Raw genomic sequence first — 21,867 nt, forward strand, 5'->3', positions numbered from 1 at the left:
GAAAAGTAGATGAGAGTGATGTGATGATCTGGCCGATGTGTACAGGCTTAGCTAATGTAGCACGTGACAGCACGCGTCCGTGTCCGACTGTGGCAGATGTAAGATATCAGAGTTACATACTTTGTCTATTTTTTGAAATTCTATCAGATTCAAATATCCCGAGATTCAATTTAAGCTGAGGATACCTGCTATAATGTGAGATATCAATTGCCGAGCTCTGTTGAGTGACAACGGTTCCACCCACTAAAGCATTGCGGATGGAACGATAAACTCATGAACCAATGATCATAACCATTTCAATTCCAGAAATCCAAGATCTATTTTCAAGCTTTCCGGATCAGCGGGAAACTCATATTTGAGTCAATCCTTTTGCTCCCACCCTCCACGTTCCAAACAAAGCGTGAGGCTATCCGAGGTTTTCCATGTCGCACTACCACATCTGAAACCTGTGTCATGTTGATGGAAAAAAATCCAGTATATGTTGGTTCCTCAACGCAGGGCCCCCCCCCAATTAATATCGCTAGGTGATGTCAAGGCGTTAGCTTGACCGAAGTTCTGGAGAGGGGAAACTATTGAAATTCTCGCGTGGTCGGGTGGGGACCGAGCGCAAAAGCAAAGATTTTCTCTATAAGAACAATGCGATCAGTGTGATCAGAGTGAACGGATAAGGTGATTCCTCCGGCCGAAGGGCCAAAAGTGCTCAAGCTAAACGAACAAGGAGTGGGACCAGACTAAAAAGTTTCAGACCAGTGCGGGCGCTCCGATGAGCTCTTGGCAATTGTTGGCGATGGTTAGCGAGGGGCTTGCCACATGGGAGCTGGGGCGGATTGGATGGAGACTCAGATCTTGATCTTGATTGAACGCTTGGTCATAAAATCGTGACACCGGCTTAATTTATCCGCCCCATTTTCCCCTCTTTTTTGACGAGGCTGGTCCGAGCCAATCCATTGAATGGCCAATGCTATGCGCCCATAGCTTATACATATTGTTTCTTTTTAGTTTCTGGAAATTGTATTCATTTAACTGATCCTACCTTTCCAACGCCACAGGGGCACGGCAATTCTAGAAGCCGAAAACGAGACAGTTGATAGGTGGCGGTTAGCGAATCCAATGGTTCTGGCCGGCGAGTTCAATGGTAGGGCTCCACTTGATCGAACCACGAATCTGATGAACTACCATCAAGCATTGCCATCCTATGGTTAGACTGATTCTCGGGCAATCTACCCCACTTGGAAATCGAATTCCTCGTGGTCACGTCCGCCGGACGCCGAAACCTGGGTCTCACTTATTCATATATGCGAACGGCTGCTGCTAAATATGGCCCTCCTGCCGACCTGTGATTTTTCCACTACAACTCCGCCCTGATGAGCTTACAGGAACGATATCCAGCATATGGAGGCCGTGGCCCAGCCGATCTTCGCTTGGGACTCGGCCTAGGAGCGGTGGCTACGATATTTATGATCTTGCGAATCTACGTTCGCCTTCGAGTTAATAAATTTGGAACAACCGCCTTGATTTGGGCTCTTGTTGCTTGGGTAGGAACTATCACTCGACTCTATCCGGACCACGCCGGCTGACCAGTTCTGTAGCTTCTAACGACCATCACACAATGCTTTGGCGTTATTTCCATTCTCCATGGGCTTGGAAATAGAATCGCGATCGTCGAGGAGGTCGGCCAATTACATAACTATCTTTTATTCACATGGATCACCGTCTTCTTTTTCAACATGGCGATCCCGACTGGAAAGGTCGCAGTCGCCGCATTTCTGATTGAGATGAATGGTCAAGGCAGTGCGTTCTCCTCACAAGAACAAGAAAATTCATGTATTTCTATTATCTTACTAACTTCCTTTCCTACAGATCCCAAGATCCGCCGCAGTTTGATCGCTGTCGGGGCGGCCAACATTATTCTCAGTATCCCGCAGATCTTACTTGCTTGGTTCCAATGCAGTCCGCCAAACGCACTCTGGGACCCTTTACGCCAGGATCAGTGTAATCACGTCACGAGTGTACGCTACAGTTATTTCATTGGTGCTGTCGCTGCACTCTCCGATTTCTACCTCGCCATTATCCCGGTCACGATGTTGGTCCCTTTGCGAATGGATCGCAAGTTAAAATGGGGATTGAGTTTCCTCATGGGCCTCGGTGTCTTTGCTGGAGCTGCAGCAATCGTTCGAACTTGGGCGGCAAAATTCATTCTCAGTGATGACCCTTCATGTGAGTTTCTCCGAAATATAACTATCTCTAGTAGCAACGAACATATCACTGACAGTATGCGTGATCAGATGGTGTCGGAATCCTTTTCCGCTGGGGTGAAGTTGAAGAGTGGATTGTCCTCATCTCAATGTCAATTCCGCCCGTGTGGCCGCTCTTCAGGCCTATCACTAAGCGTTTCATCAAATCCGCTGGATATTCTCGGAGCCCGAAGAATTACATGGCATATGATAAGTATGCTTCGAGGGGGGGATCTCGCCACAGCTGGCCAGACTCCCGTGGTCACCACCACCATTTCTGTTTCTTCTGTCAAGGGTGCATCTGGTACAACTGAACCTGTACGTGCATCGTCTTCGGCGGACTCATATTCTGGCTATGATGAAGAACAGCCGGAAACCCCTCGCTTTGTTTTAAATACACCCGGGGGTCCAGAGGGCTGGATGGAAATGTCGCAATATAAGAATCATCCCCAGTGATGCATCCCAGTTATAAGATAAATTAATTAAAATTATGGTTATTCCTTTTGATATCAATTTCTCTTAATTTAATGTATGGTTCCGTCAAAAAAGATGCAGTTAGTATATTGGGCCCCACCTCGTATTCACATCTCAGGGATTGACGGCCCCCAATCAAGATCGACATCTGGTGTGCCAGTGGTCATATCAGGCCCAAAGGCCCACTGGAATGAAAATTATCCATTAATTAACATGAGGCTGCTAGGGCGAGATGCTGATTGGAATTTTAGTAGGTCGGCCTTGAATAGTTTGATTTGTTTCTAATTTGGTTTGGACTGTGAACCAATGATTCTAATATATGAGATGTTAAGGGATATTGCATGGTAAATTGTAAATGAATTTATTGGTTGTTTGTTGCTCAAGTAAATCATTCCATTCAAAGCTTTTCGTTGCAAGCGCTATCATGCCTCGGGTAAAAATAAGCAAACTCCGAGCAAACACGTATATGCAATTATGTAAAAATATTAGACATTGAGAGTACCAGCGCAGGAAAATGATGCTGCAGGAGGTGATAGAGTTGGGTATAGTAGAGTAGAGTAGAGTAGAGCAAAGGAGACGATGGGCAGGTGTAAATTCAGCGAAGAGTATGATTAAACTTCGGCTTCAGATTTACCCTCAGCCTTGCGCTCCTCCTCGAGACGCTCGTTGCGCGCACGTTCTTGCTCCTTGAGACCAGTCTTTTGGATAGTGTGAGACTTGCTCAGTTCACGGGGAACGATGAAACAAGACAGGATGAAGCCAACGGCCGCAATGCAAGTGTAAAAGATCCACATGCGGTTCAGAGCAAGGGTATACGCATCCAGAACGACTTGTCGCTGGGATTCGGTGAGTGACTGAATAAGAGACTTGGAAGAGCCCGCGAATGAGCCGGAGATGGAGGCAGTCAGCTCAGGGCCGATAGCTGCAATAAGCTTATCGGATTGTTGGCCCATGATGTTTTGATAAATAACCGTGCCCAGAACGACGGACATGGAGGTGGACAATTGGCGAACGAAGCCGAAGGTAGCTGTGGCTGTTGCCATATCTGAGGGTCGGATGTTGGCCTGGAATGCGACCAGTGGGGCTTGGAAGTTAGGGCCGATACCGACACCAGCGATTAATTGGTAGATGATGATGCGGGGCCAGGAGGCGTAGGCCTTCAGGTCGATGAATAAGCCGTAGCCGATAACCATGAAGAAAAGACCTCCGACGATCATCTCGCGGTAGCGGCCGGTCTTCTTCATGACGACGCCGGTTACGGCGGAGACGACGGAGAGCGACAGGACCATGGGCAGAACGTAAACACCGCTCAGGATGGGCGATGCGAGAAGCACGGTCTGGAAGTAGAGTGGGAGGTAGTAGGTGCTGGCAATGAAAACGAATCCGTGGCAGAAGCAAACCAACAAGATTAGCACGTTATACCACTCCTTGAATAGGCGAGGCGGGATAACTGGGTACTTGGCCAGCTTCCACTCTGACAGCATGGCCAGGGCCCAGACAACGATTCCAAAGACGATCAGGCAGATGACAGTGGGGGAGGCCCAGGGGTAGCTGACACCTCCGAATTCGAGGCCGAAGAGGAACATGAGGGTTCCGCCGATAATCAAGAAAGTACCAGCCCAATCGATGTTGCGCAAGCCTTCCAAAAAGTTCGTCTTGGGAGATTCGATGTGCAGGAAGAAGAAGAGGATAAGCAATGAGACACCACCAACAGGCACTGGAAAGTCTGATCAGTCAAAAGTTCGTGTTGTTTGTTGTAAAGGATTCCACATACAGTTCAACCAGAAGCACCATCGCCATGTAACACTGGTAGTGAAAGCACCGCCAATGATGGGACCCAGAGCACCCGCAATAGCCCAGGTGGCACCAAAAAGACCGTAGTACATAGGTCGATCTCTGTAAACAATCCGTTAGCATTATATCACTCAAGAATACCGAAAGGGCAAGTACCATACCTCAAGCTGAAAAGATCCGACACACTGATATTGGCCAAGATGATAATACCACCACCACCAACACCCTGAATCGCACGACCAGAGATAATCATAGCCATGTTCTTTGCCAGAGCACAGATCAAACTACCGACCAAGAAAAACACATTGGCGAGCAAGATGATGTGCTTCCGACCCCAGATATCACTGATCTTTCCCCAGAGCGGAATACAAGCGGCGTTGGCAAGAAGGTAGGAAGAGGCGATCCAGGAGTATCCACTTTCCGAGGCCCCGAAGCCAGCGGCAATTGTAGGTAAGGCGGTTGAGATAATGGTCTGTGACGAAGTCGGTTAACTATCTGCATTGTCACGGCGAGGGCGTGGGAAAGGGCAGTTCTTACCATATCCAGAGCAGCGAGGAACAGGGCCAACTAGAGAAGAGGTGTCAGCTTGTAGTTCGTATTGCGAGGCAACTTGTGTCGCATTGCGCTGGGTTGTTCCTCGTATCAAAGGTGTACATACGCAAAGGGCAGTCATAACGACCGCGATCTTCTTCTTGCCCATCTTGGCTGCCTGTGAGGGGGTCCGGTCCAAAGGTGAGCCGGACTCGGACTCCTTCTTCTCGATCGCATTTTCGGTATCGTTTTCTTCTGGGGTGGGCGTCACATCGTGTTCGTCTTGCGGGGAAGAGGGCTCGATATCGGCGGCGTTTTTTTCCGAGGGAATCTGCGCAGCAACGGAGTCGCTGCTGGAGGACTCATGGTGCTGGCGCTCGACCGACATGGCGACAACGATCGAAGGTAAGGGATTTCTTTTCTCTGCGAGCAGAGAGTGGAAGTAGCGCGAGGAGAGAAAGAAAAGGAGCAGGGAAATTTCAGCGGGGCGATCGCAAGGCCAAAGTCCGGTAGCGCGACGGAGATAAAACCGATCGATGGCGAGTTGAATGGATGATGTAGGGGGAGTTCAGGGCGAGATGGGGGTTTCTGTATATTTTATCCTCTTGGAGAGGAGTCGTTTGTATTTGCCCAGGTCCAAGCGGCATTGCTTTCCAACTTATACGAGATGGAGGTCGTGCAGAGTGTAAGTCAGAGTCATCTTGTTCTCGGACTTTACTCATCAAGCATCGGGAAGAGCCGAAATGCCGAGCCCCGAGCTTTCTTCTCTTTTTACCTCGATCGAGTTAGTCTACCCTGTGCCTTAGACTAGTATAGTATGCTAGTATAGTATGGATAGCCTGAGGAAGTGCGGTGAATGGATATGTCGGGGCTCGGACAATTTTATGCGTTATGCGAGACAACGCGAGGCCGCTTGCAGCAAACCACGTTGGCAGAAGCAAAACACATAGTTTGATAGGTGGGACCCCCTGCAAGCGGCTGTTTGTAGTGGCACTGGCAGGTCAATGAACATTAATCAAAACTTGATCAGTGGTGCCTATAACTATTTTAATGCTATTCAATTACTGCTACTCCTGCTGGTATACTTTGCGATGGTGGTGGTGCTATCCCAGCATTCCTGATGACCTCACCCTGCGGAGACCCATCGGAGCTGTCACATCCACTCGAGAGGGGCGGTCTACAAGATTCTACAAGTATACTCGTAAGTCAACATGAAATAAATAGTCGAGAAAAACCACCATCGGATGAAAGAAGCTCCAGACAAGCCTTCTTTTATATGCACATCACTAAATAACGCCCCAATCAAATGCAACGGCCTGTCCGAGAACTCTATGACTGAAACACTGAACAATAGGGGGGGAAGACGAAAGGGTATAAAATGGAAAATGGGAAGCCGAGTCCAGAATCGACAACCCCAAGGCGACAAATGCAACATGCACGACATGCCAGACCGACATGAGAACAGACGAGAGGACACTTCCCTTACTCCTGCAGTTGGAGAATTTCTGTAGAAAAGACAAACACCTTGGTTAGCATCATTCCAACAATCGCCCCATCCGCTCCACTTCAACTCACCAGTCAAGAACTCCTCAAAGCTAACAGTAATATACCCATCCCGATCATCATCATACCGCTTAAACACATCCGTCATCCGCTTGAGACTAATACAAGCCTGAACAAACAGATCAAAGCTCATCCCATGCCGATTAGGACTCTTCGGCGCCCCACTCAACTGTCTCGTCTTACTCTCAAAGATCGAGAAAAGCACAGAGACAAATTTCGGACTAAGCCGATACCCAAATGCCACGAGCGCATTCTCAAACTCCTGCAGACTAATCCGCCCACTGCGATCCTCGTCAAATCGATCAAATAGTTCCCGCCACGCAGCAAGATACCTCCACAACGAAACGAACTCGTCGAAAATAATCACCCCGTTCCCGTCCCGGTCGAACATTCGGATCATCATCTTCACCGTCCGCGGGTGGAAGGATGTATAGTCGCCATTGACGAGTGCAGAGCCCAGCTCGTGCTCTGTCAGCGAGCCCGAGTGCGAGGAATTCGCGGCGCGAAAGAGTGGGAAGAGTTGCTGTGGGTCATTGCTTGTCGGCGCGGCGAGGGGTGGGGGCTGTGGGGATTGAGGAGGGCGCGAGGAGGGTGGTGGTCGATTGTGGGAGGGAGGGGGTCCGAAGCCGTAGTTCTGCGGTGGGGGGGATGGGTGTAATGGGTGTGGCCGGTTTGGAGGGGGTAGGTTTGCTGGTGATGGTCGGCCACCACCAGGAGCACTGCCGCTATAGGAGTGGGATGCATGGGGATCTTGCGGGCGCAGTGGTGGAGGAGCGTTATAACCTCCTCCTCCTCCTTGTGGAGGGGCACTGGAGACGGGGACGCGGGGTGGAACGCCGCCGCCGCCGCTACCAGCGCCTGCTTGTGGGGGTCGTGAGGGGAGAGGCTTTTGGCCTTGACTGGTGGGCTGACTGCCTGATACCTGCATGTTCCCGATCATTTGCGCGACCTGTTTGCATCTCTGTTAGCGGGGTGTGGAGGTGAAGGGACACGGTGGACACGGTGGTCGCGGAGGGTCAAAGTAGTACCTGCTCTGGCTCGGCGTGCCTGTGCCATTCCAGCTTGTCAGCGATCTAAAGGAGTTCCACGGGCATTGCGCTGGGTTTGGCAACTCACGCTGGCAGCGCGTCAGGGTTGTAGCTCTTGTTGTAGGCCATGGTCGCGGGCACTGACGCAATCAGGCCTCAATGAGATAGATCCCTTCAGGGAGGCGGGGGAGACTTGGCAGGCGTCAGAATCCCGGGAAAAAGTCTTGTCGTCGTGAAAGGACGTATATAGTCGAGGGTTAAGCACGAATGATGTGAGAAATCTGCAGGAGAAGGAGAAGGGAGAAAGTCAGGGTTGATCCGTTGACAAAGTCAAAGCGGAGCCGTGGGCGGTGGTTCAAGATGATTTTTAGGCCAATGCCAATGCCAAGTGATAAACTCCAGCTTCGTGGTCAATCTCCACTGCAATTAAAAGTGACGAGGATTACGAATGCTTCACAGTTTGTATGGTTGTACTTGCAAATATATCCAATCCTACGCGTTTCGCAGGCGGTTGATCCAAGAATCGACAGCTTACAGCTTACCGTTATGAGCTATGAAGCCTAGGGCTGACAACCCACCAGCACCAGCAATTGGGCTGTAATTGCGGCTCCACTTGCGGGTAAAAATAACTGAACCGACACGAATACGAGTAGTACTAGTAGTAGTACGAGTATCTACCGATGGCAGCATTTTCCGGCTTTTGCTTTTGCTTTTGAACATGAATACATAAATATAGTACAATGTAAATTGCATGGTTAGTACATTCGCGAGGAGAGTGCGCAATTAATCTCTCTGTGTAATGATTTTGACCTCGTTGTCCTGCTCCTGCAGCACATCCAGGATTTCCTCCCAAGCCTTCACCTGAAATTGCTTCCCTTCAGTCCCGGCCGTCAAAGCAGTGGATTCGCTAGAAATCTGTCAGTTCATTCTACGGTGGCAAAATTAGGAGTGGATGAAAGCAAAAATTTGAGGAAAGCAATAGGGAAAGGAAGCCAATCATACTCAAGATATCCATCGCTGCGCCAGCATTTCCCTTGAGACTCGACTCCCTGCACCGTCGCGCTAACCAGCGAGCGACTTCCCTGTTCAGTCGTGCGCGCAAAGATCTTGTAGGCCAACCACGCAAGCCAGCGCTCGTAGAACCGGTTATACTGTCGTCCGAGGCCGGACACGCAGAATCCCGGACTGACCGTGTTGATGATAACTGGCACGGTGCCATCATCATTGCGAACGAGATCGGCCAATGTCTTCGTCACATATTCTAGAAGTAACTTGGAAATACCATATTGTTTTGGCCCCTTGAATGTCGTCGAGGAGTTGAGATGCTCGAGCAGGGGGCCCTCTGTTCGCAGACTCTCCGCTTTGGCACGGACAAATTGTTGGCTGGAGGTTATGCTCAAATGTGTTGGATCGGAGGACGTGGAGCATTCCCTCAATTTGGGTAGAAGCAGTATTGCCAGTAGTGAGGTTGATAAGGTATTGGTCTGTAAGGTGTCTTCCCAGTCCTCCGGTGATTTGGTATAAGCCCGATTCCAGACACCAGCATTTAGCAGGGCCACGTCGAGTCGCGGAAGCTCGGTGTTAACGCGATTGGCAAAATTCTTGACGCTGGCGAAGCTGCTCATCTCAAGCTCCCAGACTTGGATGGTGCCTGGGCGATTCGTGCATTTTTCCAACTCTGCTTTGGCATGGTTTCCTCGCTCTATGCTGCGACTTCCAATAATCAGGGACTCGACTCCGAGGTTGAGAAATTTGATGGCGGCCTCGTAACCCAGGCCCGAAGTGGCACCCGTCAAGACAATCGTTTTGCCAGCAAAGGAGATACCACGTGGATCTGTGGGCGGTATGAATTGCATTTTCAGAACGCTAAAGAGCCTCGACATGATGGCGGTATTTAATAGCTGATTATCAAAAGTGTCAATTCATAACTTGGCCTAGCATAGGTGTTTACTGCAGCATATCGTGCACGTGATAATCGCTGAGTCATCCCGTTGAAGTGGGGCCTTGAGGCTCGTGGCTCGTGGCTCAATTCTTCGTCAACAAGAGCTTTCTCCGATTCACATATACATAGCACATGGTAGATATGAGCGTATCTGGTATTAGGCTCTGTTAAAGTAAGAAGCTCATAGTATATCAATCATCTATAAACTTCAAGTTTGTTTCAAGTTTCTAAGGAATTGAATTGCTCAAGTTTATCAATTCCATTTACCCCGCATCAAAGTTGTGACGAAATATAGAAAGGAACAACCAGTCACTATACACCAACTATTCGACCGAGGTTCAATCGAACATGACCCAGGGCTCAGACTAATCTCTAATCACAAAAAACACCACCATCACACCATAAACAATCCAATCAGCACACCTCGCAAGACCTCACCAACCGCCCGAATGGCGACGACACAAAAACAAACACTGCAAACAACTGGAGAGGGGCGCCGGTCAAAAGCGGGCAACCCGATTTCTCAGCAACACAGGGCTGGCTGGCTAACTTGAATTCAGTATTTGATTGACGCTGGACGCAAGTTTACGAGAATTGATCACACAAAACATCACATCACATCTCTCCGGCTTCGAGCCGCCAATCCGACTTGACTACATACATTCATAACCTGTTTTCCCTGCCCTAAGGGCCAAAAGTATAGTAAGGGAAGAGGCATTGCTTGCCACGCAGCAGCCCGGATCACACAGCAAACACTTGTCCGACACGCTAGCTACCTACCTTCGCCACCCGCTTGGCGAAAGTTCAAGTGCACGAGAAAGAGAGAATTATGGCTGCGGCGTTGCAGGGGCACCAGGTGCACCCGGAAGGGCGAGCATGGAAGAAGCATTTTCCCGCGGGTGATCTTTGGGTTTTTGGATACGGGTACGTTGTCATTCCTTCAGTTTCTCAATGCTTGATTTTTATTTTTATTTTGTGTGTCTGTTTGTGTGTGCTTTATTATACGAAATGCAAGGCAATGCAATTGCCCTGAGAAAAACAAAGTACAAACGGGGAATCTTATACGTATACGGCTGGATATCCGAAGGACCTGCTCTATTCGGACCCCCGCCGCGGCATTCAAGTTTCAGAATGAAGATTGGACATCCTACTGACTTTTGATTGTGTAGGAGTTTGATCTGGAAACCACCACCCCATTTCGGTATGTATGAATGAAAGTGTAAAATTTCCTCGGTCGGAGTGGATTTTATTTGCAAACGATGTTCCTCTTTCAATTGTGCCCGCCTAGCATGAATTACGATTTTGGTAAACTCCTATCCGTATAGAATAGCTAATCCAATAAATAGACCAGCGAGTACCGGGGTATATCAACGGCTACGTGCGGCGCTTCTGGCAGGTATGTAAATTCCACTGTGTGTGAGAGAGGTAGGAATCCGGCAGCCTGGGCGGGATTGCGAAAAAGACACTCTCATATGTTTCAGGTCTAACTTGATCAAAGCTGACACGAGGCCGATGTGGCGTTCTTATTGCAGGCTAGGTATGTGTTGTGGATCTGGAGTGGGAGGCCTGGTTTCTGATTTCTGATTTCGGGCACCGAGTCCCCCTCCCCTTGACGCCCATGATCCCGGACCCTGGGAATTTTAATTTCAGCCTCATATGCCGTGGGAACATTGGCGGAATGAAATCACAATTGATCCACTAACATCGTCGTCTTTCACAGTTCTGATCATCGCGGCACATTGGAGAAGCCGGGACGAGTCGTTACCGTGATCGAGCGGGCATTTTGGGAAACTCTCGATGATCCAGTGAGTGAATGAGAGATAACCCTCCTCCATTGAGAAACAATAAAAGCTTACACTATGCTAACCCCTCCCAGCTAGCTACCCTTGAATCCGAATCCGCCTCCATAGGTAAAGTCTGGGGCGCGGCTTATCATATTCCCGCCTCCCATGCCGAAGAGGTTCATGATTACCTCGACGAACGCGAGATCAATGGGTATACAGCGCATTTCACCCCTTTCCATGCGATCTCTCCCGTAGCGACAAGCACAGTCGCAAAGGTCCCCGAGGCCGATGCCGATGCCGCAACCCCGATCACTTGCATGGTGTATATCGGACAACCTACCAATCCCCAGTTTCTTCGTGAGCACGAAGAGCGTGACGCCGAGCAGGTGGCTCAAGTTATTAGCGACAGCCAGGGAAAAAGTGGCAAGAATACGGAATATCTTTATCTTCTGGAGAAGGCATTGGAGGGTATTGGGCTGGGCACGGCCGATGTGCATGTCACCGATCTAGTGAAACGGGTGAAGGCTATCAAGGCTGACGACCAACCCGAAGCTGAAGAGCAGGAGGCCGCAAGAGATGTGCGCAAATATCTAGCTTTAGCTGGAGATTCGGTGCACGGGGACAAAATCGAATGAGCGGCGAGCTCATTTCGTGATGGGAAACGTCCTTGTGGATTATGGCATAGACTCTAGATGAACAAGACCATGTTTTAGAATTATCATATAAGTCCTCGATGTTTGCCTTATTTTGGGCTAAACACGGAGATCCCAAAACATGATAGAAGAGGCACCGGAACTATGTATATGGACGAGGTTAAGATATCATCAAAGATTGAACCATAGTACACCGTGACCAGACAAAAACAAAACCAAATTATTGCCAGGATGTAGAATCTTATGTACCTCAGTGGGGTCGAGCCCAAAACCAGCTCTTCTTAGAGGATTCGAAAACAAATTCAGGAGTGGAGACGGAAAAAAGAGCCAAAAATTATCACGCAAAAAAAAAATCAAGACTTGCTTCACATAATTTGCAGATCCACATTGCATCAAATTCAAAACTCGTTATATCCCGTGAAACCACCGGTTCCAGGAAAATCTGCCGAATGACATTTTTGCGTGCTGAAGGGAGATGGCAATGGAAATATCTTAAACATGTCGAAAGTTAGTTGCCTTCAGATGGGGCCGGAGGTTGGTTGTTGTTTCGCCAGCCTGGTAAGAACAACCCAACTCAGTTAATATATAAAACGGGTCGAGAGAATAGGATGCAGCTGTAATGACTTACCACCACCGCCGCCATAGCCAGCGTTCGTACCACCACCTGCATGCTGTATTAGCCTCCAAACCATGTAGAACAAAATAATGAAGGTCGTTCCAAGTACCGAGACCGGCGACGTCAAATACTACATACCATAGCCGCCGCCATAACCAGCACCAGCACCAGCACCACCTCCGCCATAGCCTCCGCCGCCGGCGCCAGCGCCGCCTCCATTGCCATAGTTGTTATAGCCATATCCTCCACGGTTGTATCCACCGCTGCCGCCTCCGCCGCCGTAGCCACCGCCACCACCGCCCTGATATCCACTTTGAGGTTGCTGGTTGTATCCACCACGGCCTTGGAAGCCACCGTCAGGGCGACTGGGACGGTCAAATGCTTTGTCAACACGAATGACACGTCCATCAAATCTGGAGAGGGGAAATAGAAGAATGAGTTGATGGATATCTATCGATGATGAAGAGACAGGGGCGATCCTGCAGATGCTTACTCCTGGTTGTTCATCGCATTCATGGCAGCATCGGCCTCGGCATCAGTTGCAAATCGCACGAACCCAAATCCGCGACTACGGAGCGTGGCACGGTCCTTGACCACAATCTGGGGCAGAGGGAGTTAGACTCCGGCTGCAGATCAAAAGGATGAGGCTCTGTGGCCGGGGAAAAGAAGACTAACAGCTTCCTGGATCTCGCCAAATTGCTGGAAACCCTCGCGAAGAGTGTCATCATTAGTGTGCCATGACAGGCCGCTATATAATAATGGATACGTGGTCAGTTCGATTCTTTCCTGGCACGGAGGCCTGATGTCCCTGAAATCAGACGGAAAAAAGCCGAAAATGAAATGCGCGCGGGGAAAAAGCCAGCTTAACATACTGAACAAAAAGTTTGGACATTCTGGTAGACTGCCCGCGAAACTCTCAAAAATCAAGACTGGGAAGGGATTAGTGCACACACAGGAACGAGTTGATGGAAGCAACCCACGGGAGGAGGAGGAAATGATGAGTTGTGCCGGGAGACTGAGTGGCAGGGAGATCCTAGTGGTTGCGAAACGAGTCAGCAGTCAAACCCGTGTAACAATCACACTGCTTTAGGGCTTCCGTGTCCTTGGGACTTTGCCAGCCCGCACCGGCACCAATAATGGGACTCTGCCAGGGAGATATGATGCTTACTGGATTGCCTTTGGCTGCGGGCTACGACCAGTAACGAAGAATCGAGGCCCAACAGATAGAGGGGGAGATGGAGGCCAAGGTGGGGTGAGCAGGCCGCTGCAGAGATAATAGTCCTTTCACACCACCCCCTCAGAAGACTAGTCCCACCGGTCGAAACCTTGAGCTGATTGAATTCTCGGGACCCGGCGGCCTGGCGTGCCTGCGCTCCATCAATCAGATGCTACCCGAGGCTGGATCTGGAAGATGAGGGACGCTAGTACAGACATCGGCTGATGGGCGTTGCTCATACTTCCCCCTCATTTGTCTTTTCAGGAATCAGATTCAGATATCGCCACCGGGCTGTTCATTCCATATGCAACTTCAATCCGATCAGAAAGAGTCGTTACTCAAAGGCAAAGAGAACGATGCATCGGCCGTGTTGAAGAACTATATCAGCCGGGGGGGAGGGGGGGGCACCAACCGACTATGCCCGGGAGTGACCCTGGGAAACACGCCTAGTGGCGGGCTGAGGCGGGACCTCCACGCACTCCTTTCCGTGGAGCACACCGGTTGACCCAAACTTGTGTACTTTGGGGAAGAGCCAGGATCGTACCTCACAGCTTCCCTTGCATGACGGGTCCAGTCTGTAATTTGGATTTTTCATTTGATTCTTTTCGCATTCTCGTTGACGGGGGTTCTCAAGGCATACGAGTAGGCCATCATCATCACCCACGCAGATTCAGAATAGTCTGGCCTATATGCAAGGTGCAGAAAGGGTCGTTTTCCAGCCATGCCTCTAGCCCTGTCAGGCCAATTTGGGCTCCAGTCCGACCGCAATGATGATCATCTATGGCCAATCCACGCAATGGGCGCGGGGAGGGGCACTTGACCCACATGCCGCTTGGGCCGTACGTCGGCAGGACTCCGGAGAGGCAGTGACGATCAGCACATGGATCGTCCGAGTCCTGATATGTACGGAGTACATCTGTACATAAACTTGGAACAGCTCTTCGGATGACAATGCGGCTGCACCCAACGTGAGAATCTCACAAGGCAGAGCCCTCGGGATCCTTGATTCGTAGGATTGACTCAGACGAGCAACTCGAGAGAAAGCAACGGGACGTTTGACGGGGTGGCTTCATTGTCCGACTGTTGCTGTGGTCATCTGCATTGGCTGGGGTGGGGAGGGGACGGGAATTATGGGATAGCGAAGAAGCCGAATGACACGGAAAAAATCGACGTTGCTCAAAAATGATGAAAGGTGGAGGTGGAGGTGGAGGTGGAAGTGGAAGTGGGAGAAGACTCGATCTTCTTGCAAGGACTGAGAAGGTTCAAGTCACACGTGCCTTCACCTTCATTACTTGGTGGCTCCTGCCTGTTGCATCATCATCATCATCATCATCATCATCATCATCATCAACCATCACTCTAAGAGAAACCTCATTCCCGAAATGAAACCCTTCCATCGACTTCTTGCTCTTGGACTTTGCTACGGACTTTTGGTATCGTCGCATCTCTTATCAAGTCTGAATGATGGGCACCACTGGTCGTGTCTCGATTGACCAATGGTTGGCAAATGTGTCACCGGAGGACCTGGGAGGGGACCATGTCCGCAGTATGAATCGACTCGGAGACTTGTTGAATGAGTGGTAGTAGCTGACAGGGCATGTGACAGATCGAGATCGTACGGATGCACTTGTCCCAAACGATGGTCCTCAGTCACCTTGTCTGCCGTTGGAAACACCCAACACTAAGTTCACTCCACAACGACCACGGTTGAATAAGCGCCATCGAGATGAGCCGGATAGAGGTCCAGACCCTCCACAACAATCTGACCAGAAGAAGATTCACAGTTATGATCGGAATCCTCGTCGCAAAACCCGGGAGGATCGATATAAGTATCAAACAACTGGCATGTCCGCTGGGCAGCTTCACGGAAAGAAGAATCCCAAAAGGGCCAAAACATTGCGCCGAACTAGAAAGCAAACGACGAATGCCGGATTCCATGCTCCCAATGTGGCTCGAGATAGGTTGACGGTAAGCATGTGTGAAAAGCGCTAGTGTGCCATTTCTGACCGTGATGATAGCTCCAGCCCCTTGCCATGGTTGGCATATTCAGCAAGGGGAAATCATCATCTCCCATTGAGCTACGTCAAGATCAGTATCGTGATACGCGCAATGGACACAGATCAGCGAAAATGACGGGTTTCCCGTCGACGGGGTCGGGTCTTGCATTTTCAGAAACAAACGTTACTTTTGACAAGAAGCAGATACCCCCGAAGTCGTCTACATCTAACGGGACCGTGCTGGGACCGCTGGAGATGGACCATCACCCACGTGGGAACATATTGGTTGATTGCTCCGGTGATAAACGCTCGCTGAAACTGGTCACGAATCCCCCGAAGTCAGGATCGATTAAGTCGACCAACGCACACAATGGAAATCTTGCCATGACTGCGAATCTGGGAGAGTCTCAGGAATCGTCCAGACCCAAACTCATATTCCCCGCTGCCACATCTCAAAGAATTTTCCCGCAGCAGTGGGTTCTGGAGGCCAGCCAACTGAACTGTCTTCCAGAGTCTCGGTCTGCTACCCCATATACGTGGTCTGAAAGTGAACCCTACCAGACACGGCTTGACCGTTCGATAGAAGATACTCTTCTGGCTGTTCTTCAGATCAATCTGCAAGCAGGGATCAATGAAAACAGCAAGTCTGCCGACATGGATCGACGTTACTACGAACTCAAAGACCTGCAGGAAATCTTAGAGGCTAGGAGGGAATTATGGGAAGAAGGGGGAAGTGGAGGTTACCCAGCGACTTGTCTATCCTCACATTCCATTTCTCGACCTACCCATGCGGCATCCAGATCACGAAGTGGATGGAACGGGACACTCCATGCCAGAAGGATGGTTGAGGAAGACCTGGCAGATAGTGATCATATCTTCCAACAGCTGGATATGCTCTTCCAGGAGATTGTCAGCTCCCAGGATGGGAGGCCGACTCTCGAGGGGGAGCAGCTTGAAATACCTCAGCCTCAGCCAGGACCCCCGCACTCCCTCAAGGCAGATTTTGACACTTTCCCTTCCAATAACTCAAAGGAAGCTCGTTGTGATCGCCGTCATATGGCCCCGTGCGACAGAATCAGCCTAGATAATGACACATCTGCATCGCTTCGTGGAACACTGTCGGTTATTCGAGTCGGAACTTCCCTAGGGCCAAGCTCAAGTTGCAACAAAAATGATTTCCCGGCATTTATACCGACACATTCTACGGATCAGCAGCTTCTGAGCCAGCAGCAATCTTTCACAGCGATGCCCAGCCGGCGTGGGCTCCCAGCAGCGCAGTCGACCTTAGAACAGAATACCTTCCCGCTCGGCTTTTGGCGGCAAAACAAGTTATATTAATCTCCCAGCACATGCTTATACTCACACTTTGGACAATCAAGGCGTCCTAATTGCATAGCCATCGGGTTTCTCATTTCACTGCATGGGTTGGGAACGGGTATTGATTGTACTTTACACTCTTCCTTCAAATACCTCGGACAAAGAGTTGTTATCCACCGATGATATAGTTTGGAGTTATTCCCTTCAACCTTATCAGTGTGAGTAGTTCTTATTCTCTAGATTTCAAGTTATGTTGTTCTCCCAAGGGTTAAATTGCAGTCTTTCGGGATTCTGGCTCCTTCAGTCCCAGCAGCCCGTTTCGGCCCCCATTCTACTACGAGGCCCCCCAAACTAAACACGTACTAGTATACCACGCTTGGAAAAAGAAAGGCCGCATAGGGAATCCAAAGCGAACCCAAAGTAGTATCATCGTGCGCAAGTCTCCTAGTATGTGGGCCCTTGCAACGTAGAGCCTGATATAACTAAACAATGACCCACGACATTTTCCAACCGTTTAGAATACTTTCTATTGTCACCTTACGTTGCACCAAGTATCTCACCCCAAGACTCTGGCCAGCATCCTCATTGGACAATTTCTTCTCTTGCAAACAATACTAGTATATCGCAAGATGTCAACGCCCAAACCAGCCATCCTTCTAATCCCCGGCGCATGGCATCAGGGCGAAGCCTGGAAGCCAGTCACTAACATCCTTCAAGAGCAAGGGTATTATGTCGAACCTGTAACTCTTCCCTCGGCCGGAGGTCCTCCCTCGACTAGTGTTGCCGACGATGCGGCCTATATTCGCGGCAATCACTTGGAGAGCCTTGTAGCTCAAGGACGAGAAGTGATCATCGTCATGCACTCGTACGGCGGTGTTCCCGGCACCGAATCTGTCAAAGGATTGGCGAGAAAGGATATCGCAGCACAAGGAAAACCCGGTGGTGTGATTGCACTGGTGTATACGGCCGCCTTTATGATTGCCGGGGGACAGACTCTCGCTGAGTCTTTGCCCAGTGATAGCCCATCGCTCATCAACCAGGTTATGGATGTACGTGCCGCCAGTGGCTTTCCACAACAGGGTTAATCCCAGTTCTCACGGATGGGATTGACTTGACAGTCGTGACTTTGAAAACTTGTATCTCTTACTGACAGATTTGGTGCAGGGTGATGCGACACAGCCAAACGACCCCAGGTTTCATTTCTACAATGATCTTGACGATGAGACTGCTGCGAAATATGTGGACGCGCTGGTCCATCACGCCATGCCGTCTTTCATAACTCCCTCCACTTACGAGGCCTATCGGGACGTGCCAGCGACTTACCTGTTTTGCGAACGGGATGAGGCTATCAGGCCTAATTTCCAGAGGGAGATGGTGGCCAATGCGGGGGATAATGTTGTGCGAACTTATACCTGCACCTCGGGCCACTCGCCTATGTTGTCTGTGCCAGAGAAGGTTTTTGAGGTTATACATGACACTGCGATACTTGCTAAGTCGTGAGTTGATAGATGGGATATTAGAACATATCATGCCGGCATCGGAGATGCCGGTCAAATAGATTGATTGGTTGGGTATCTAACAATCTCAAGAATAGCGATAGACGCAAATATCTAAGAACAATCTAGCTCGAAATCTATTTTTCTTTCGAAGAATGCGTAGTGTTTGTAAATCCTGAACAAGTGCCATCAGAGATAGCAGCAGAGCAGCGCTATTCTGCTCTGTTTCACAGGAGCGTAGGATCTACCACAGGGCGAGGAGAAGGTTTCCGGCGGGCGGAGAGTCTAGCCCTATTTTCAGAGGCGGGCGATCGACTATATCGGGGGTATCATGATCTGGGGAATGTAATGGCAGTGGCGCAATGGTGTGGGCGAGGTGATTTCGTTTTGATCACAGACTGGCGGCTGCCACGACTGCGCCGGTTCCCTTAAAGAGAGTCGGGTTCTGCATGACGACCTCGACCGGGTACTTCCATTGCATGAACCTGGTCCAACCTGCAATATAATATGAGTGAATGACCTTATTCAAATATTGGGATGTGGGAAACATACTCCAGTAGGCACAACGGCGGCCAAAATACTTGCCAATGAACGGCACCAGGACCATGCTGAGAAGCAGCTCTAGCTGCTCGATACTTTCGCGCCACTCAGCCTCGGCATCTGATTCCGAGTACTCGGAGAGGGTCTCTAGATCGGTATCGGTGGTAGATTCGGAAGGGAGGGAGGCGAGATCATCGTCGGTCTCATATGAGCGGTCGGCCTCGGGAACCATATAGGCGGACATGGAGAAGGAGGGATTGGAACCGGAGTACGAGTCAGCGGACATGATGGCGAATTAGTCTTGAGCCGCGGTTGTGCTTAGATCCGTGGGATATAAAAGTGAAAGATGGAGCAGTGGCCTGCCTGCTGCCGGATAAGATCAGAGCATCGGCGCAGATGGACGTTGCTGTTGCTATTGCTGTCCCTGTTGATGTTGATCGGGAGTGGCTCCTTCTCTCCGCTGGGACTGCCTCGTCTCTCCGCCTTCGCCCACGTGACCGTGGCATGACTCAACACTCACGTGACTGATAACAGGCATCGCCTGCCCAGCGGATATGAGCAGCGGAGCGACAAATTCGTCATTGTCGACCTTTTCCCCCAATATTCGATTCTAAACCGATCTCCAGTACCCCTTTGACACCGACGGGACTAGAGAAGTTCGAATCGCACACGCAATCATGGCGGACGTTGTACGTTACATCCTGGTCTCGTTTTACCGACCCTCCCACATTTTCTTTGCCTGCACAATACCCCTCCGAGCGACCACCACCACGCCAGCGCAAAGCCCTCTTTGACTCGCTGGAGATCTGAATTGGGTTTTAAACCGCAAGCACTGTCCTGCGCATTTGCTTTTGTCACTTTTCTGCGCCTAGAATTCACCCCCACTAATTTTGGTCTCCGTTTCTCCAAGCAGGAAGCTACTCAAAAGCAACGCAAGTCGGTCGCCTTCAGCGAAGGAGACGTCATCATGGACACCAACGGCGAAGTCACAGACACTCCTCAGGAGGAGAAGCCCGCCGGTACGCTTTATAGCTCCCCTGAAATTCGAGACTCCCGCACACGCACATCGGTGGACCCGCTAACATAGTGATATTCGTGATACAGACAAGGAGGTCGACGAGGTTACCGAGATGTTCAAGGGCCTGTCAAAAAAAGAAGAAGTCTAAGAAGTCCAAGGACACCGAGGGCGCTGAGGATGAGGAGGCCCCCGCCGCCGCGGACGGCTCCTTCGACCCCTCCCTTCTGAAGAAGAAGAAGAAGCCCACCAAGAAGAAGATCGATACTGGCGACTTCGAGGCTAAGCTCGCCGAGGCTGGTGTCACTGGCGAGACCACCGAGGAGCAAGCCGAGGAGGTCATCCCCGAGGGTGACCACGAGGCCGGCACTGGTATCTGGTCCCACGATGCGACACAAGCCATCCCCTACTCCCTTCTCGTCAACCGCTTCTTCTCCCTCATCGAGAGCCACCACCCCGATCTGCTCTCCAGCGGCGCCAAGTCCTACAAGATTCCCCCTCCCCAGTGTCTCCGTGAGGGTAACCGTCGTACCATTTTCGCCAACATTGCCGATATCAGCAAGCGCATGAAGCGTTCCGACGACCACGTCATGCAGTTCCTGTTCGCTGAGTTGGGTACCAGTGGTAGTGTTGACGGTAGCCGTCGCCTGGTTATCAAGGGTCGTTTCCAACAGCGTGGTATTGAGTCCGTTCTGCGACGATACATCGGTATGTCATTGTTTTGCCCGTGCGCTCCTATTTTTCCCCACAGTAATTTATCTAACAATACTCTCTCCAGTCGAATACGTTACCTGCAAGACCTGCCGCAGCCCCGACACCGAGCTCAACAAGGGTGAGAACCGTCTGTACTTCGTTACCTGCAACTCCTGCGGATCTCGTCGTTCCGTCGCCGCCATCAAGACCGGTTTCCGTGGCCAAGTCGGCCGCCGCAAGCGTACTGGTTAAATTGGGGGTATCAAAAAAAATGCTGGCATTTGTGGAGGAGGGAGTTTTCCGTTTCTCTTCTTTATGGCGTGTCACTTACTACGATCTTTTCACGGGTGAAAATAGGGGGGCCCCTTGGCAACTGCATTTTTCTTAACCGGTTCGGGGATTTGCGATGAAGCAATGATATGAAGGATAGATTAGTTTGGCATGAATTGACTACTATGACCATATATATGCGATTTCTGTTCTTTCTAAAACAAAGGCTTGTTAGTGACGAAAATGATATTTCACTTGGGCTTATATTCAAGTTTGTGTCTGGATGCGGTCGTAGGATGTTTGTTTCCCAGGTGGACAGCGTCAGCCATGAACTGTCACCAACTTGAATGACTGATGACTCCAAGTCCTTGCTGACATGGGTACTGCTTCTCTCACTTTGGGTATCATCCATTCGGCTCCCATCGATTCCGTTGCTAGGAGATTCCATAACAAGGCACCTCGATTCCTGGGCTTTGGCAATATCAATTTTATCTCGGGTGTTTCCTTATATTTTGGTTTGTGAAAGTAAAAAAAGAAAAACCGAAGAAAAGGCTAGACCTCAGGTGAAGTGCAGCTCTAATGAGCTTCTTATGTTTCGGAAATCCGGACCTGGTTTAGTTTGACAATACCTAGGTATGATGATGTTGATTTCACGAAACAGAGTCCTGCTCTGATTTTGGCTACCTAGGTGTACAACCAATCCT

The 21,867-nt window shown here is 50.2% G+C and overlaps 10 protein-coding genes across 10 annotated transcripts; 5 read left to right on the forward strand and 5 right to left on the reverse strand.

The window, feature by feature from the left end:
• Window positions 1-1,364: 1,364 nt before the first annotated feature.
• N7509_004767 (uncharacterized protein) lies at window positions 1,365-2,548 on the forward strand (the record flags this gene model as incomplete). The annotated part of the gene is made up of 4 exons (XM_056629404.1): window positions 1,365-1,535; window positions 1,590-1,791; window positions 1,861-2,217; window positions 2,286-2,548. 4 exons carry the CDS (start codon window positions 1,365-1,367, stop codon window positions 2,546-2,548), a joined length of 993 nt encoding a protein of 330 aa, XP_056488706.1.
• A 771-nt stretch (window positions 2,549-3,319) lies between these two features.
• Window positions 3,320-5,421, reverse strand: N7509_004768 (MDR family MFS transporter; the record flags this gene model as incomplete). The annotated part of the gene is made up of 5 exons (XM_056629405.1): window positions 3,320-4,425; window positions 4,483-4,604; window positions 4,664-4,974; window positions 5,040-5,069; window positions 5,161-5,421. The coding sequence occupies 5 exons, from the start codon at window positions 5,419-5,421 to the stop codon at window positions 3,320-3,322; spliced, it is 1,830 nt and encodes a 609-aa protein (XP_056488707.1).
• A 1,094-nt stretch (window positions 5,422-6,515) lies between these two features.
• Window positions 6,516-7,753, reverse strand: N7509_004769 (EF-hand domain-containing protein; the record flags this gene model as incomplete). Its single annotated transcript, XM_056629406.1, has 4 exons — window positions 6,516-6,538; window positions 6,609-7,545; window positions 7,625-7,643; window positions 7,713-7,753. 4 exons carry the CDS (start codon window positions 7,751-7,753, stop codon window positions 6,516-6,518), a joined length of 1,020 nt encoding a protein of 339 aa, XP_056488708.1.
• Window positions 7,754-8,407: 654 nt separating this feature from the next.
• Window positions 8,408-9,507, reverse strand: N7509_004770 (putative short-chain dehydrogenase/reductase family protein; the record flags this gene model as incomplete). The annotated part of the gene is made up of 2 exons (XM_056629407.1): window positions 8,408-8,531; window positions 8,627-9,507. 2 exons carry the CDS (start codon window positions 9,505-9,507, stop codon window positions 8,408-8,410), a joined length of 1,005 nt encoding a protein of 334 aa, XP_056488709.1.
• An 888-nt stretch (window positions 9,508-10,395) lies between these two features.
• N7509_004771 (gamma-glutamylcyclotransferase) lies at window positions 10,396-11,985 on the forward strand (the record flags this gene model as incomplete). Its single annotated transcript, XM_056629408.1, has 6 exons — window positions 10,396-10,490; window positions 10,736-10,767; window positions 10,913-10,962; window positions 11,099-11,103; window positions 11,287-11,371; window positions 11,443-11,985. 6 exons carry the CDS (start codon window positions 10,396-10,398, stop codon window positions 11,983-11,985), a joined length of 810 nt encoding a protein of 269 aa, XP_056488710.1.
• Window positions 11,986-12,511: 526 nt separating this feature from the next.
• N7509_004772 (RNA recognition motif domain-containing protein) lies at window positions 12,512-13,511 on the reverse strand (the record flags this gene model as incomplete). Its single annotated transcript, XM_056629409.1, has 6 exons — window positions 12,512-12,558; window positions 12,632-12,667; window positions 12,758-13,032; window positions 13,113-13,219; window positions 13,295-13,367; window positions 13,492-13,511. 6 exons carry the CDS (start codon window positions 13,509-13,511, stop codon window positions 12,512-12,514), a joined length of 558 nt encoding a protein of 185 aa, XP_056488711.1.
• Window positions 13,512-15,296: 1,785 nt separating this feature from the next.
• N7509_004773 (uncharacterized protein) lies at window positions 15,297-17,170 on the forward strand (the record flags this gene model as incomplete). The annotated part of the gene is made up of 3 exons (XM_056629410.1): window positions 15,297-15,381; window positions 15,442-15,803; window positions 15,854-17,170. 3 exons carry the CDS (start codon window positions 15,297-15,299, stop codon window positions 17,168-17,170), a joined length of 1,764 nt encoding a protein of 587 aa, XP_056488712.1.
• Window positions 17,171-17,778: 608 nt separating this feature from the next.
• Window positions 17,779-18,649, forward strand: N7509_004774 (alpha/beta hydrolase; the record flags this gene model as incomplete). The annotated part of the gene is made up of 2 exons (XM_056629411.1): window positions 17,779-18,198; window positions 18,314-18,649. 2 exons carry the CDS (start codon window positions 17,779-17,781, stop codon window positions 18,647-18,649), a joined length of 756 nt encoding a protein of 251 aa, XP_056488713.1.
• A 387-nt stretch (window positions 18,650-19,036) lies between these two features.
• Window positions 19,037-19,471, reverse strand: N7509_004775 (uncharacterized protein; the record flags this gene model as incomplete). Its single annotated transcript, XM_056629412.1, has 2 exons — window positions 19,037-19,140; window positions 19,198-19,471. The coding sequence occupies 2 exons, from the start codon at window positions 19,469-19,471 to the stop codon at window positions 19,037-19,039; spliced, it is 378 nt and encodes a 125-aa protein (XP_056488714.1).
• Window positions 19,472-20,152: 681 nt separating this feature from the next.
• N7509_004776 (translation initiation factor eIF2 subunit beta) lies at window positions 20,153-21,145 on the forward strand (the record flags this gene model as incomplete). The annotated part of the gene is made up of 3 exons (XM_056629413.1): window positions 20,153-20,254; window positions 20,341-20,908; window positions 20,979-21,145. 3 exons carry the CDS (start codon window positions 20,153-20,155, stop codon window positions 21,143-21,145), a joined length of 837 nt encoding a protein of 278 aa, XP_056488715.1.
• Between the last annotated feature and the right edge of the window lie 722 nt (window positions 21,146-21,867).

The sequence above is a fragment of the Penicillium cosmopolitanum genome (assembly GCF_028827165.1).
Source record: "Penicillium cosmopolitanum strain IBT 29677 chromosome Unknown utg000006l:49.0-5199605.0:1.0-5204138.0, whole genome shotgun sequence".
In the NCBI taxonomy this organism is placed as follows: Eukaryota; Fungi; Ascomycota; class Eurotiomycetes; order Eurotiales; family Aspergillaceae; genus Penicillium; species Penicillium cosmopolitanum.